General features: G+C 41.1%; 1 protein-coding gene across 6 annotated transcripts in view; it reads left to right on the plus strand.

Annotated features, from left to right (window-relative positions):
• TTC27 (tetratricopeptide repeat domain 27) overlaps positions 1–14,649 on the plus strand; it is a 676,116-nt gene that overhangs the window by 458,710 nt on the left and 202,757 nt on the right. For all 6 annotated transcript variants that reach the window (XM_088474427.1, XM_088474426.1, XM_088474429.1 and 3 more), the window contains one exon: positions 11,678–11,744. In XM_088474427.1, the coding sequence (XP_088330553.1) occupies positions 11,678–11,744 (67 nt within the window). The remainder of the gene's footprint in view (positions 1–11,677; positions 11,745–14,649) is intronic.

Here is a 14,649-nt window from a genome sequence, read left to right on the forward strand (position 1 = left end):
AAATGAGACCCTGTTTGTCTTAAACGTTTTTTAGAGGGTAAACTGATGAATTTAGAATTGTAAATATGGACTCCAAAACTGTGTATGTGGATTCACAAACCATGTCTAGCAATTGCACTAATTAGTCTTTACTGAGAAATACATTTCTGGAATTCAGTGCTACCAAATGCTACTTTTATTTTACATAGATAGAACATTAAGCACCTAATCGCAGGAGATATTTAGAATGCCTATCTTATCCATATTATACCATGGTTTATTTCATGTTAAATTGAGTGCTTCCAGCACTGTGGCTGCTAATCGCATGCCATTCTTTCAGTTTCGTTCGTGTTAGCAATCTTTTTTTTTTCGCCTTTCGGAAAATAGATAATTATGGGTACATGGAAGAGAAATTCTACAAAACTATCCAATCCTGGCAATGGAATGCACAAACGTGCAAACATCTAATTTTGTGCTTGATACAAAATGGGAATATTAAAGAGCATGTTACTGTTCATTTGAGCATTAAAATAAAGTGTAAGAACGGAGAACTTTGTAGTTTAGATGCTTCGTGTGAATGTTATAAGCAAAATGTAAAACTATCAAATTATAGAAATCTTGCAGTAAAGAGACAAGGTGTCTGGAATTTGTGTTATATTGTTGAAAACGTTCCTTCTTTATCAATTTACTTACTAGGGTATCATAATCTTGAATATAGCCACATAAGAAATTTACAGATGTAGACAGTTTTGTTTGTACTCTTACAACTCATTGGAACAGGACTTCATTCCCCCTAAAAATGTGTGAAATAAAAAGCTATTGTCTGATGTATGCCGCATGTTTTTGCTAAGTCATAGAATAAATGAAAGAAACTGTGAAAATGGATAAATTGTTTATTCTCCAAGGAAATTCTAAATTGCCCTCAACTAATTTGTTGGTACTTACTAGACGATGAGTCTCCCCAGCGATGGCAGATGCCACTGGGGGATATATCATGCGGTCTGTACACACTGCACGATCTGGTGTACGACCGCCTGTTATGTTGTTCCCTCACTGCATTCAGAAGCATGGTGTCATTCCTCGAATCTTCAGATTGGCCTGCACTCCAAGATCTTGGAATGTCAGTGTCGAATTGCACCATCTAACGCTTTTTGAGCGACAGTGGGCTTCATAGAGGAATGCCAAGGAGGATTCCACTTTTGAAAAAAAGCCGCAATGATTCTTGGAGAAAGCTCTTTGGACATGTGAGTCAAAATAGTCGTACCAGACGAAAAGATTAAGTTTTCAAGGAAAAGACCACTTTACCTACTGTGACACATGGAGAAGGCTTGGTTATGTTTTGGGGCTGCTTTCTTGCGTCTGGAACAGGTGCCTTGAATCTGTGCAGGACACAATGAAATCTCAAGACCATAAAGGCATTTTGGAGTGAAACATACTGCCCAGTGTCAGAAAACTCTGTCTCAGTTGCAAGTCATGAGTGAACCATCAGGATAATGACCCAATACACACAGCTAAAAGCACCCAATAATTAATAAGAACAAAAGATTGGACTATTCTGAAGTGGCCTTCTAAGAGCCCTGATCTGATTCCTATGAAACATCTATGGAAAGAGCATGCAGTCTGGAGAAAGCACCCACCAAACCTGAGACAGCTGGAGCAGATTGCTTAGGGAGAGTGAGTCAGACTAATTTTGACAGGTGCACAAGTCTCATTGAGAGCTACAGAAATAACTTGATTGCAGTGATTGTCTCTAAAGGTTGTGCAACAAAATAGTAGGTTAAGGGTCCCATCATTTTTGTCTGTGCCATTTTCATTTGTCCTATTTAAAATATTCTGTTTAATCAAAACAAATGCAAAGTCTGATTTCTATTAAATATGGAATAAACAATGATGGATGCCAATTACTTTTTTCACTTTCAAGTGATTTCAGATAAATATATGGGGGGTACTTTTTTGTGGAAGGGTACCAACAAATTTGTCCACATCTGTACTGTATACTGTCCTCCTTAAGCTAGTTGCATGTTTATCACCTACTATAATTATATTTTTCCTACAAATACTATTATATATTAATAATGTAAAAAAATGTGGTTTACTAATAGCATAACTTATCAAATGAACTTCTATGTACTTACATTCCATGAACTGTATCTACTAGATAGCTAAGTAAAAATGTGCATGCAGTCTTAAAACATATTCTGCATTCTTGGCACTGTTGAGCTATTTCTCCTCATCGACTTGAAAATGGTGTTTACATCATGGTTTCATGTACAAAACATAGCACCTTGTTTGTATGTTGACAGGCAGATGAATGTAGTGGTTGCAGAGTCCATAATAATCATCTGTTGATCATTATGAGAATGACAGTGTCAGTGACTTCAAACACTACAAGCAGGCAGTACAGGCAGCAGCCTAGGGCCTGGTGGGACCTAGCAAGCCCGTCTGCCACATTCCTCTCCTGCGTGTTAGTGCGGACCGAGTGACTAAATTGGGGGGTGGAGAGTTGTTCCTATAGGGTTCATAGTACACGGGAGCCCTGTACAGTGACAGTGTTAGACTGGCTATGCCCACCAGCAGTAGCAGATTTAATTAAAAGCAGTTTGGCTCGGCTCCTTGGCTATATGGACTCTCCGGGGACTGGCCTCGGCCGTGAAGTGAGTTAGAGACAATGGGCTGGATTCAATTAGTGATGAAGAAATATCCAAACTAGAAAGTAAGTAAGATGTGATGGTGCTGCCTTTGGTTCCACAAAGAAGGTGAGGGGATAAATAACAGGGAAATACTTATCTGTCAGTACATTTCCCTTTGTTATTTGTGGTCCTCAGGAATGAATGGTTCCTTGTCACATGTAAATAAAACAATAATACATGTGTAGTTTATTTTTGTATTGACATGTACTAATAGTTGATATAGACAGATGATCTCACCCAAACTCACTCGTATTAGAGTTAAGGTGACCTTATGAAGGTATCTTTAAATTCTATGTACTCATAGACAATATCCCCACTTCATGCTAAAAACAACAACAACATTTCTTCCAGCACACCTGACTTACGGGAAGGTGGTACGTAGTCAAACTTTGTAAAGGTTTCTTTTCTGTATACTCGGCACCTTCTGTTCACTTCAGTAGGCAATATGCATAACTTTTTAGATGGAAAGTGGACAATAGGGTTGGCGTACCCGTACTTACGCCGCATATGCTGTTTTCAAACACATAGGGGTTTCTTTGTAAGTGGATTCTCTACAAAATGGTATATGCCTCACTGGGTGTGCAGCATATAGTCTTCCATCAACTATTATTGTTAGTACCCCATGTTGTTTTGAGGGTATGTATGTAAAGATTTTATATATTTGTTAAAATATTAATATTTAATATTGATGCGAGAAGACCACAGTAGAATAATTAAAATAAATATACAAGAAAAATTAAATGAAGATAAAATTAGAATCGAAGCAAGAGATGCTAAAAAGACATTGTAAATACAATTAAATAGAGAAAATGTGTGTGTGTTTATGTATTTGTTGTTTATTTATTAAAAAACACTTTTTCCACTGAGAAATTTTCAAACGAGTGAGTTCGGGTGAGCTCATCTGTCTATATCAACTATTAGTACATGTCAATACAAAAAGAAACTACACATGTTGTATTATTGTTTTATTTACATGTGACGAGGAACCATTCATTCGAGTCGGACCACAAATAACAAAGGAAAATGTACTGACAGATAAGTATTTCCCTGTTGTGTTAAGGGAAGGTATTATAGTAAGACGTAGGCTGCAGCTTCAGCGTGTAGCGCCATTTTTTTCCTATACATCCAATTTTTCCTGTAACTCAATCAGCCATTTTCGTCCAAAAAAAACGGCAAAAACTGCAGTTTTTCGTCAATAGACAAGCGGAGAAAAAGTCAGGAAATTGCAACTGTACCCCAAAAAATGGCTGACGTACATCGGAAAATAATTTAGGAGTGTATTATTGGCCGTAATAAAAGTATTTATGGTACTTACATTGCATCAGTTGGCGGTAATTTGCGTATATATGGAAAAAACGTAAAGAACTATAGCAATTTTTTTCCCCAGGAAATTACTGTTCTACGTAAATTGGGGGTACGTTAATATGGGTGCAAGTATATTTTCGTGTCGTAAAAGCGCAATTTTAAAAACTGTTAAAAAAGTGCCTGGTGCGGCCACGTGCGATGTTTAAAACACTTGACGCATCCATACCGCCCCCTGAAAAACCAGACCCAATACGTTATACCTATTTTTACCGATTTTTTTATTTTTTTCTCCAAAACTTTGACCGGTCGTTTTTCAACAAATTACGTAACTTTAAATAAAAAATTTGTGTAATTTATCATTAAGGGGATGTCCAAAGGGTTCTGAAAGAAATCCCCACTTTTTAGCCAAAAATAGGGATTTTGCTTTTTTTTTTTTTCCTGGTCTTAGATGGAGAAAACTTTTCACCTCTTTTTTGGCGAAAATCGTCTGCTTTCGCGGATTTTTGGGTGAAAATAGGTCGATTTCGCCCCTAATTGAGTGCGGCCCAGTGAGGTCAATGTATTATTGGCTGAAAAGTGTAAAATGCTCTAAATTTACTGCAATTTGCCACTGCTATTGATCTCCAAAATGTATTAAGGCAGGTACCTCTCTACGGTCTCCCTGCATATTTCGTTCTAAATTGCCGAACCCATACACTTGCATGGCAACGGTACGTCAGTGGCTATTATCAAAAAAGCGATAATATAACTTAGCTTTTTTTTTTTTCCACATATAAGCAGCATTACCTGCTGGTAGGTGTACTATCCAACAACCGTAAGTACATATAAAAGCTCACATTTCTATACGCATTGTGGCCAGCAAGAGGCAAGATGCAGTGCATTAGCACTAGGCTGATGAGTTGCAGGACTTGCAAGGATCACCGTAAATTGAGTTACTCTCCCCTACTCCAGCGGCCGAGATGGTAATAAATCTCAGCATTATTGCGTCCTACTTTGCTTCGATATGAGTTGTGGGGCCATGTATATGTTAAATAAATAGGGACATGGATGGATGTGACTAGGGGGCCTCAAACCGGTATCTTGCCTTGAGACCCATTGGGTCTTCATTTTTTGCCGGGTTTCTTAACCATAACAAAAACATGTGACCTGTGTTCCTTGTGGGAGAGATGTATATATTTATTTATGGTAAATCCTCGTAGCTGAAACATATTTGCATCTTAACACTCAAGCTCGTTCCTGATATGCAAGTCACCTGATCTAAGGCCACCATCCATATCCACTGTTCGGTATTCATTCATCTATAAAGAGCAAGCCGAGGAAAAAGATAGGTGTTCTCACTGCACACCTAGAATCTGAAATGCTCCTTTGATTTAATCCCAGCAACTTCACACTGTAACAGTATTATTACAGGTAGTGCAGCACCACATATACTGGTGCTGCACACACAACCTATGGGGGTGTGGCAGGGGGTCATATACACAGATCAGCAATAATATTGATATCACTGAAGTGAATAACTGATTATCTCGTTACAGTGGCATCTGTCAAGGGGTGGGATATACAGTATTAGGCAGCAAATGAAGACTCTGTTCTTGAAACGGAGGTGTTGGAAACATAAAAAATGGGCAAGCGTAATGATCTGAGCCACTTTGACAAGTCAAATTGTGATGGCTAGACGACTGGGTCAGAGCATTTACAAAACAGCATGGCTTGTGGGAGTGTTCCCAGTATGCGGTGGTTAGTACTGTAACTACCAAAAATGGTCCAAGGAAGAACACCCGGTGAACTTTCGACAGGGTCATAGGTGCCCAAGGCTCATTGATGTGTTTGGGGGTTGAAGGTTAATCTGTCTGGTCCTATTCCACAGAAGAGCTACTGTAGCACAAATTGCTTAAGAAGTTAATGTTGGCTATGATAGAAAGGTGCCAGAACACACATTTTTCAGCTAGCAGTGTATGGGACTGTGTGTAGCCACAGACCGGTCAGAGGGCCTAATTCAGACCCGCTCGCGAACGCTGAGCGCTCGCAAGCGGGTTGATGTTGGCCCAGTGCGCATGCGCGCGACGGACCCGGCTCCGTCGTGCGCATGCGCGAGACTTGGATAGCGATGGCCAAGCCTTCGCTATGGGTCTCGTACCAAAGGGGGCGTGCTGTCGATGGTGAGTGACAGCACGCCCCCTTTGGTGGGCGTGCCGGGGGTGTGGCTGCCCAGACGGAGGCATTCCTATGGCAACGCCTATCGTCTGGGGCCGGCCCCACTGACATCACAAGTCATGTCAGTGGGAGTGCCTTCGGCTCTGATAGAGCCGAAAGCACTCCAGGGCTTGCGGCAATGAGACCCTACCACAAGAGTCTCGTCGCAAGCCCGATGGTCGCGATGGTCTTGACCATCGCGACCATCTTTTTGGCCTCTCGCTATAGCTGTGGGTGGTAACCCACAGCTATGCGAGCGGCCGGGAGGCCGCTCTAAAAAAAGAGAACGACAGCCCTGATTCAGAGCGAGCGCTCTGTCAGAGTGTCCGGCTCTGAATCAGGGCCAGAGTGCTCATGTTGACCCCTGTCCATGGCCAAAAGCACCTACAACGGGACCATGAGCATCAGAACTTGACCATGGAGCAATGGAGGAAGGCGGCCTGGTCTTTTGGATTATGGTTTCCTTTACATCATGTGAACGACTGGGTGTGTGTGTGCGTCATTTACCTGGGGAAAAGAGAGCACCAGAATGCACCATGGGAAGAAGGCAAGCCTGTGGAAGGAGTATGATGCTCTGAGCAATGTTCTGCTGGTAAACTCTGGGTCCTGGCATTTATGTAGATATTACTTTGACATTTACCATTTACCTAAACATTGTTGCAGACCAAGTACACCCCTTTATGGTAATAGTTTGATCGGCTAAAGGATTTCTTCTCGCACCCTCCTGGGATGCGTGGAGAAATCCGGCAAAAGTGCTGGCCACGCAGCTGTTATTTGGCTTAGCGGCTGGTACTTTAGTCGGACAATGGTGGTACCAGCATTCTCCGACTTAACATCGCGCTGAATTGAATCGCTGCGGGAGCTCCCTCCTGGGGCTATTCAACATTGCATTGAATTGAATCGCGGCCAATGAGAGTATGGAAGACCCCTATCAGAATAAACTTATTGTATCAAGCAGCATCAGTGATGACATATATATATATATATATATATATATATACACACGTGTGTGTGTGTATATATATGTGTGTGTATGTGTGTATATATATATATATATACATATACATACTGCCAGTCAAGAGTTTGGACACACCTTCTCATTCAATGGTTTTTGTTTATTTAAATTATTTTCAACATTGTAGATTAATACAGAAGACATCAAAGCTATGAAAGAACACATATGGAATTATGTTGTAAACAAAAAAGTGTTAAACAAATCAAAATATGTTTTATATTTTAGATTCCTCAAAGTAGCCCCCTTTTTCTTTGATGACAGCTTTGCACACTCTTGGCATTCTCTCAATCAGCTTCATGAGGTAGTCTCCTGGAATGGTTATGAATTAACAGGTGTGCCTTGTCAAGAGTCAATCTGTGGAATTACTTGCCTTCTTAATGTGTTTGAGACCATCAGTTGTGTTGTGCAGAGGTTGGGTTGGTACACAGTGGACACCACTATTTGACTACTGTTGTAATCCATATTATGGCACCAACCACTCAACTAAGTAAAGAGAAACTACAGCCTATCATTACTTTAAGACATGAAAGTCAGACGATATGGAAAATTTCAAGAACTTTGAATGTATCCTCAAGTGCAGTTGCAAAAACCATCAAACATTATGATGACACTGGTTCTCATGAGGACCGCCCCAGGAAAGGAAGACCAAGAGTTACCTCTGCTGCAGAGGATAAGTTCATTAGAGTTACCAGCCTCAGAAACCGCTACTTAACAGCACCTCAGATTAGAGACCTCATAAAGTCTTCACAGAGTTCAAGTAGCAGACAAATCTCAACATCAACTGTTCAGAGGAGACTGCGTGAATCAGACCTTCATGGTTGTATTGCTGTGAAGAAACCACTACTGAGGATGAACAACAAGAAGAAGAGAATTGTTTGGGCCAAGAAACACAAGAAATGGACATTAGACCAGTGGAAATCTGTACTTTAGTCTGATGAGTCCAAATATGAGATTTTGGTTCCAACCGCCATGTCTTTGTGAAACGCAGATAAGGTGAGCGGATGGTTTCTGCTTGTGTGGTTCCCACTGTGAAGCATGGAGGAGGAGGTGTGATGGTGTGAGGGTGCTTTGCTGGTGACTCTGTTGATGTTTTATTCAAAATTCAAGGCACATTTAACTAGCATGGCTACCACAGCATTCTGCAGTGCCATGCCATACCATCTGGTTTGCACTTACTGGGACCATCATTTGTTTTTTAACAAGACAATGACCCCAAACACACCTCCAGGCTATGTAAGGGTCACTTGACCAAGAAGGAAAGTGATGGAGTGCTGTGTCAGATGACCTGGCCTCCACAATCACCCGACCTAAACCCAATTGAGCTGGTTTGTTATGAGTTGGACCGCAGAGTGAAGGAAAAGCAGCCAACAAGTGCTCAGCACCACTGGGAACTCCTTCAAGACTGTTGGAAAAACATTCCAGGAGACTACCTCATGAAGCTGATTGAGAGAATGCCAAGAGTGTGCAAAGCTGTCATCAAAGCTAAAGGGGGCTACTTTGAGGAATCTAAAATATAAAACATATTTTTATTTGTTTAACACTTTTTTGTTTACAACTTACTGTAATTCCATGTGTGTTCTTTCATAATTTTGATGTCTTCAGTATTAATCTATGTTGAAAATAATTAAAATAAACAAAAACCATTGAATGAGAAGGTGTGTCCAAACATTTGACTGGTACTGATATATATATATATATCTATTCTTTAAGCTGTTCTTTATGCATGTGCCCAACTTCTACTTTCGACAATTATATCACAGATAGTGAATGGTCAATGAGAGCATCAGGAACACATGCCCTGGAACACAAGTCTGCTTCTGCTGTCAATACTCAATGAAGAGGACTGAAGAGACAGCAAGAAAGAAATGTGTATTTGTCCAGTTAAGGCTGCTGGTGAGAGAGAGTGTGTAAATGTACAAATACCCTGCTGTTGTGAAACTGTGTTGGTAACGGGCCTTGTATGCGCACTACAAGGTCTCTAAGTCATACTGGTTTCTCCTCACGTACGTTTCACTGTGACTGGCTTTTTCAAGGGAATGAAGTTAACACTTTTAACAGAACTTTTGCAGAAACAGAGGGACCTTCAGTTGCCAGTTCCTTGTTTCGGTTAAGGGGATGGACTAGTTCAGTAAGCTTTAACTCTAACATGCCCAGGGTTGCCGACATTCTGGCTGCCACTTTCGGCAGGGAGCAGCCGGATTTGCATTGCAGGGGGTGTGGCCGACATAGGGGGCGTGACCTGACATGTGGGCGGATTGTGGGCGTGACCACGAGGTCGCATCATTTTGGCCCCGCCAAGATTACCTGCATTGTGAAACAAGGGGCGGGGCCAAAATAACGCGTTTCAACATGAATTGCGTCATCGGCCTCCCACCGGGAGGCCTGCCTGCCTTTCCGGGGGGCCGAGAGCGGCAACCGATTTTCGGGTGGCTCCCAGCCAAATCGATAGGGTAGACAAGTATGCGTATACACCACACTTGATATATATAGGTTTTTAGAATCTTGTGCTCATGTGGTGGCAAAGGATGGAGGGTGGCAGGGGATTGTGCTGTGAGCATGCATGCTGAGTAAGCACATTCCAGACCCTCTGTCATGTGGCTGCGCTGGTTGCCTGACACTTGATAAACTGTAAATCCTAATAGCAGTTTGAAGGCAAAATTAAACAGTAATTGTTGTTCTTATTGTAAACCAGAGTGATTTATGGTTAAAAAAAAACATAATTTAATTTAATCTTTATGAAATCTAGCTTTACAATAAACAGAACTCATGAACAACCTCTCAAGTTAGCCCAAATTAAATATATAGAGGTTACATTTTATAATGAGTCAGATTTGTAGAAAAACCTGAAAACCTGCACCATCATGTTTATAGCCTCTGTTTTTTGGGGGAAATGTACTAAGCTCTGGCAAGTTATAAATTAGAAAGTGATAAATTACCAGCCACTTAGCTCCTAACTATCATGTTACAGGCTGTGTTTGAAAAATTACAGGAGCTGATTGGTTGGCAGTTTATCAATCTGCAATGTATCACTTTCCAGAGCTTAGTACATCTGCTCCATAGTCAGTTGGCACCGCTGGGACATGTACGATGTACTCCTTCACAGTTTTTTTCATGAGATTGGCTGGTGCCTAGTTACTTACCTTCTATGAGTAGTGACTGTCAGCAAGTACAGGTGGCATGAAGAAATCCTTTTATGTACCCAAAACTCATTCATTACCACTGAAAATAGCAGAATTGCACAGTTCAGAAGGGCCAAAAAGATGAAAAGGGCCCAGTTTGTCCTCTGGACTGTCTACCCATCCCATTCCCATCCTCTGTAACCCAACAGTGACTGGAGAGATAACCAACTCTGCCATCTAAGCTAAGCACACACTTAAGCCACATTAAACAACAAATATCAAGAGTCTGCATGATGTATGCTAATGTGGCTTTACTGCATTGTATAATATACCAAGCAAAGCATCAACATATTAAATACCATGCAATTTCTAGTAAATTAACAATATCCAGCAATGACCAAGTACATCATACATCAACATACTACCAGATTTTACAGCTACACACTAGCATTGTGTTACACACTAACTGGATATTTTATGGAGGCATTTAATTACACAATTGCGTGCAAGTAGTAGCATTCAATGTAAGCAAATGCTATCTGATGACATCATTGTTTATGCCTGCCAGATGAGAGAAATATTATGTATGACAAAGTGTTTATGCATGTATGTCTATCAGTGTATATTTGTGTGCATACATATGTATACAGCTGTTTGCTCATAGAGATATTTGAAATGTATGACTGACTTCAGTGTGCATCATTTTTACACAAATTTAAAAGCACAGTGATGTTGTATTAAATATATAATACAGCACCACTAATAGCAAATCTGTGGCAGTGCATGCTGGGATGTGTGGTTCCACTGCAGCTGCAGGACCGCATGTTTGACACCCCTGCAGAAGATAATAGCTATAATCTGATTGGTTGCTATGGGCAACACCTCCAGTTCTAATTACCTGCACTTTAGTAAATATAGCCCTAAGAGTCCATACTGAGAAATGCATTTAATATACTGAATACTATAATTTGTGCTGTGCAGTTGGTCTATACTGAAAAATAGGGACTGGGAGACATTTTTTATAGCACAGGACTGCTCTTGAAATTTGAAAAAGCTGACAAGTACAGGATAATATCCTTCCACCTATGCAATAATAAGAGTATATTTGATATATTAGTGAATTAGAAAATGTAATTTCCTGGTGACAGAAATATTAAAATAAGCTTAAGGAGAATCAAATTAAAATATGTGTATTTTTGCTTTGTGCTATATCAAGACGCGCCTCTGGTGATGTGACCTGCAAGACCCTGCTATATAGCAGAAATTATGGTAGTATTGTTCATGAAAACGTGCGCTTCTTATTAAAATTCTTACATACAGTGATAAACCCCTTTACATTTTCCAAACCAAACCTTGACATTTTTTTCTCTCCACAGCATTGATTTCCAGAAGAATAACCCAGTGCACAAGCTAACAGAGGAAGAACTGCTAGCATTCACATCAGTAAGTGCTTCTAAAGTCTAATAGATTTAAACCATATACCATCAAAATGTGTCTTCCTGTACCTGTAGAAATTGTGTAAAACGTTATTGACCAGATTGGTTAGGGCATGTGCCCACTTCCTTTTATATTTAAGTGTAAATGTCTGAACCCTGACAGACAAAACTATTATAAGTAAGAGACTAATGGAGAGTTCTAGGGCCTGGTACAGTGTGTCCACAATTGCTCCCCAAATCGCAGGCGCAAATTGTGTTCACTAAAAAACTGCATTTATGATCATATACAAGCAGCAGCTATGTCAGGATGCAGTTGGTCAACCAATGCCAGCTTGAGGGCTGTTCAAGCGGAGCAGCAGGTTCTACGTCCGCCTTCTCCCTGTCCCCACAGCACTTCCTTGCTTGCCTTTCTAGCCCTGGCCAGTGGCCAACAGCCCTTCTCTGCCCTCAAAGAGGACACTGTGCAGAACATGCAGCATCTGTGTTTAAAGAGGCCCCTGTTATTATGAACATCCATTGCTCTGCATCTACTGGCCGTCCGGGTACCTTCTTTGAGATGTCTGCACGTGACTGCGATTACCCACATTACTGCCTCATGGTTACGATGGTTGCTGCTTTGGCAAGGCTGCATAGGCCGAAGCTTACTCAGCCTGGCCAGCTCCTAGTGTGGCGGGTTTCCAACAATTCTTGCACCGAGTCTTCGTAGTCCTGGAACCCGGCCCTGCAGTCAGTAGCACAAGCACCTCATTTACACCATGCACATGTATCATAGCGGCACGCATTGCGCCGCAAATAACTCTTCCGCCTTTGACTATTCCCCGAGGAGATGCAGTACCAACGAGATCTATGAACATCTCATCTGCTGGACTGAAGGAGTGAAAATTCCCCCCTCCCGTGATCCCTGACAAGAGCCTACAGCGCATCAGCTTAGTCTCACCATCCAGCCGGCTCCACTGGGCATGTATGAGATCTCACGTGCAGCCAGGGACAGTGCTGTCCCTGCTGTGGTGGTAGGGCAACGACAGGCGACGCTGTAAAAATCGATAGCTGCAGCTGTCAGAAGGTCAGTGCTACTGACTGTTCATACTTTGCCTAACATATCAGTGCTATCTTGTAGATAGCTGTGCCAGTAATGACAGGGACACACAGCGCCCCTGTCATTTATCACCCAACTCCACATTAATACATTGGGGCAAAGTGGTATCAGCGCACATACCACTAAACCCCCATATCATTCGTTCATATATCTCACCTCACGTTTTCGCTGTTATGCATCAAGTAAAAAACCTCTGTAATAATGCCGCTCATCTCTAAATGTATTTATTTTTTTAAAGTATGCCTATACACATACACAAAAGCATAATATATGGAAAAGCAGTGCAGGAATCAGCACTCATTCACAAACATCCAATTGCAAGCAGTTTGCTGGTGCTGGTGATCATAAACATCATGATCTGCTATTTGCAGCTGCCCTTGGCCACTTGAATATCATACAGATCTGTGAGGTGTAAATGAGTTTCTGTCCTGGTCTGCAGGTGTGGGCATGTACAGATGTGTTCTCATACACTATTGCTTCACTCACGCCAAATTGCCCTTCTTGGCGTGCCAGGTCCCATGCGACTCTGCTTGTGCTGAGCATTTTGAGAGAATGTGTCTTGGGGACATCCAATTAGAGGCAAAAGTGATGTTTTCACAACTGTTAACTTCTCACGTGTATCACAAGATAATTTCACTTTACGGGTGTATATACGGGTGTTAGCATCCATTTTCTAATTGGATTGCAAGATAAGATAAGTGTTTCACCCGATAATTCTTGCTGGGTTTACACTCGGTAAGTATAGGTGAAAATAGGGAAATCTGCCTGTACCCCCCCAATATTACAAAACGGATAACAGTATAGAAGTCTATTAGTGGCCATAATAAAAGTATTTTATAAGTATTTTTCTCAAACAGTCAATACATATAGAAACCGTTGTAATTCCTACACCGTTCACCTGATTTGGATGTAATTACCCTCAAATTAAATCTGAAAGTCTGCAGTTAAACCACATAATGTTTGTTTCATTTCAAAGCCATTGTGGTGGTGAATAGAGGCCAAAATATGAAAACTCTGTCAATGACCCAATATTTATGCACCTGACTGTATATATATATATATATATATATATATATATATATATATATAGATAGATAGATAGATAGATAGAAAGCAGGAGTTTTTCTGTATACTAATGCTCTACTTAAATTGAGGGTGCATAAAAATGCCTCTAAGTATATATTCATGTCATTTGAATCCACCTTTTTAAAAACTTCAAAATACACCTCTAACCTGCAATCTTTAAAACACCTGTCCCAGGAATGCAGCACCCCCATATACCTGTCCCACATCAATGAACCCATTTTCCTGCACATATTCATCTCATCATCATTTGCCAAATTAAGCTAATTAAAAAATTAGTTTTGCTTAATTAGTCATTAAGAAGGTTGTCCCAGTGGTTCTGAACCAAGTCTGACATTTTACCTGAACTAGGGATTTTCACCTGCTCAGTAGGTGGTGAAAAAAACTTGTGTTAAATCCTATGGAGAATTATCGGGTGTTAGCTTCACCTGCGATTGATTTGGGTGATAAACACTTTTTTCACAAAAAGTGAAAACTTTTCACACAAAAGCGGCTTAGTGCCTCTAATAGAATTCCCCCTTAGGCGCATTGTGATGACTCATGCTGGGTACACACTGAACAGATAAATCTGCATCTCAAGTGATCCGAAGATGTATATCTGTAGATGATGGCCGTTCATGCACACTGAACGGCCATCATCTTCTAGGCAGCCGTGGGTCCCGCTGGCCGGGGGAGCGTTTCCGCCCCCCTCCCCATGGCTGCCGCTGCATTTGAACGGGCGGTCTGCAGACCA

Source organism: Taudactylus pleione, unplaced genomic scaffold (assembly GCF_031769625.1).
Source record: "Taudactylus pleione unplaced genomic scaffold, aTauple2 ptg000154l, whole genome shotgun sequence".
Taxonomy (NCBI): domain Eukaryota; kingdom Metazoa; phylum Chordata; class Amphibia; order Anura; family Myobatrachidae; genus Taudactylus; species Taudactylus pleione.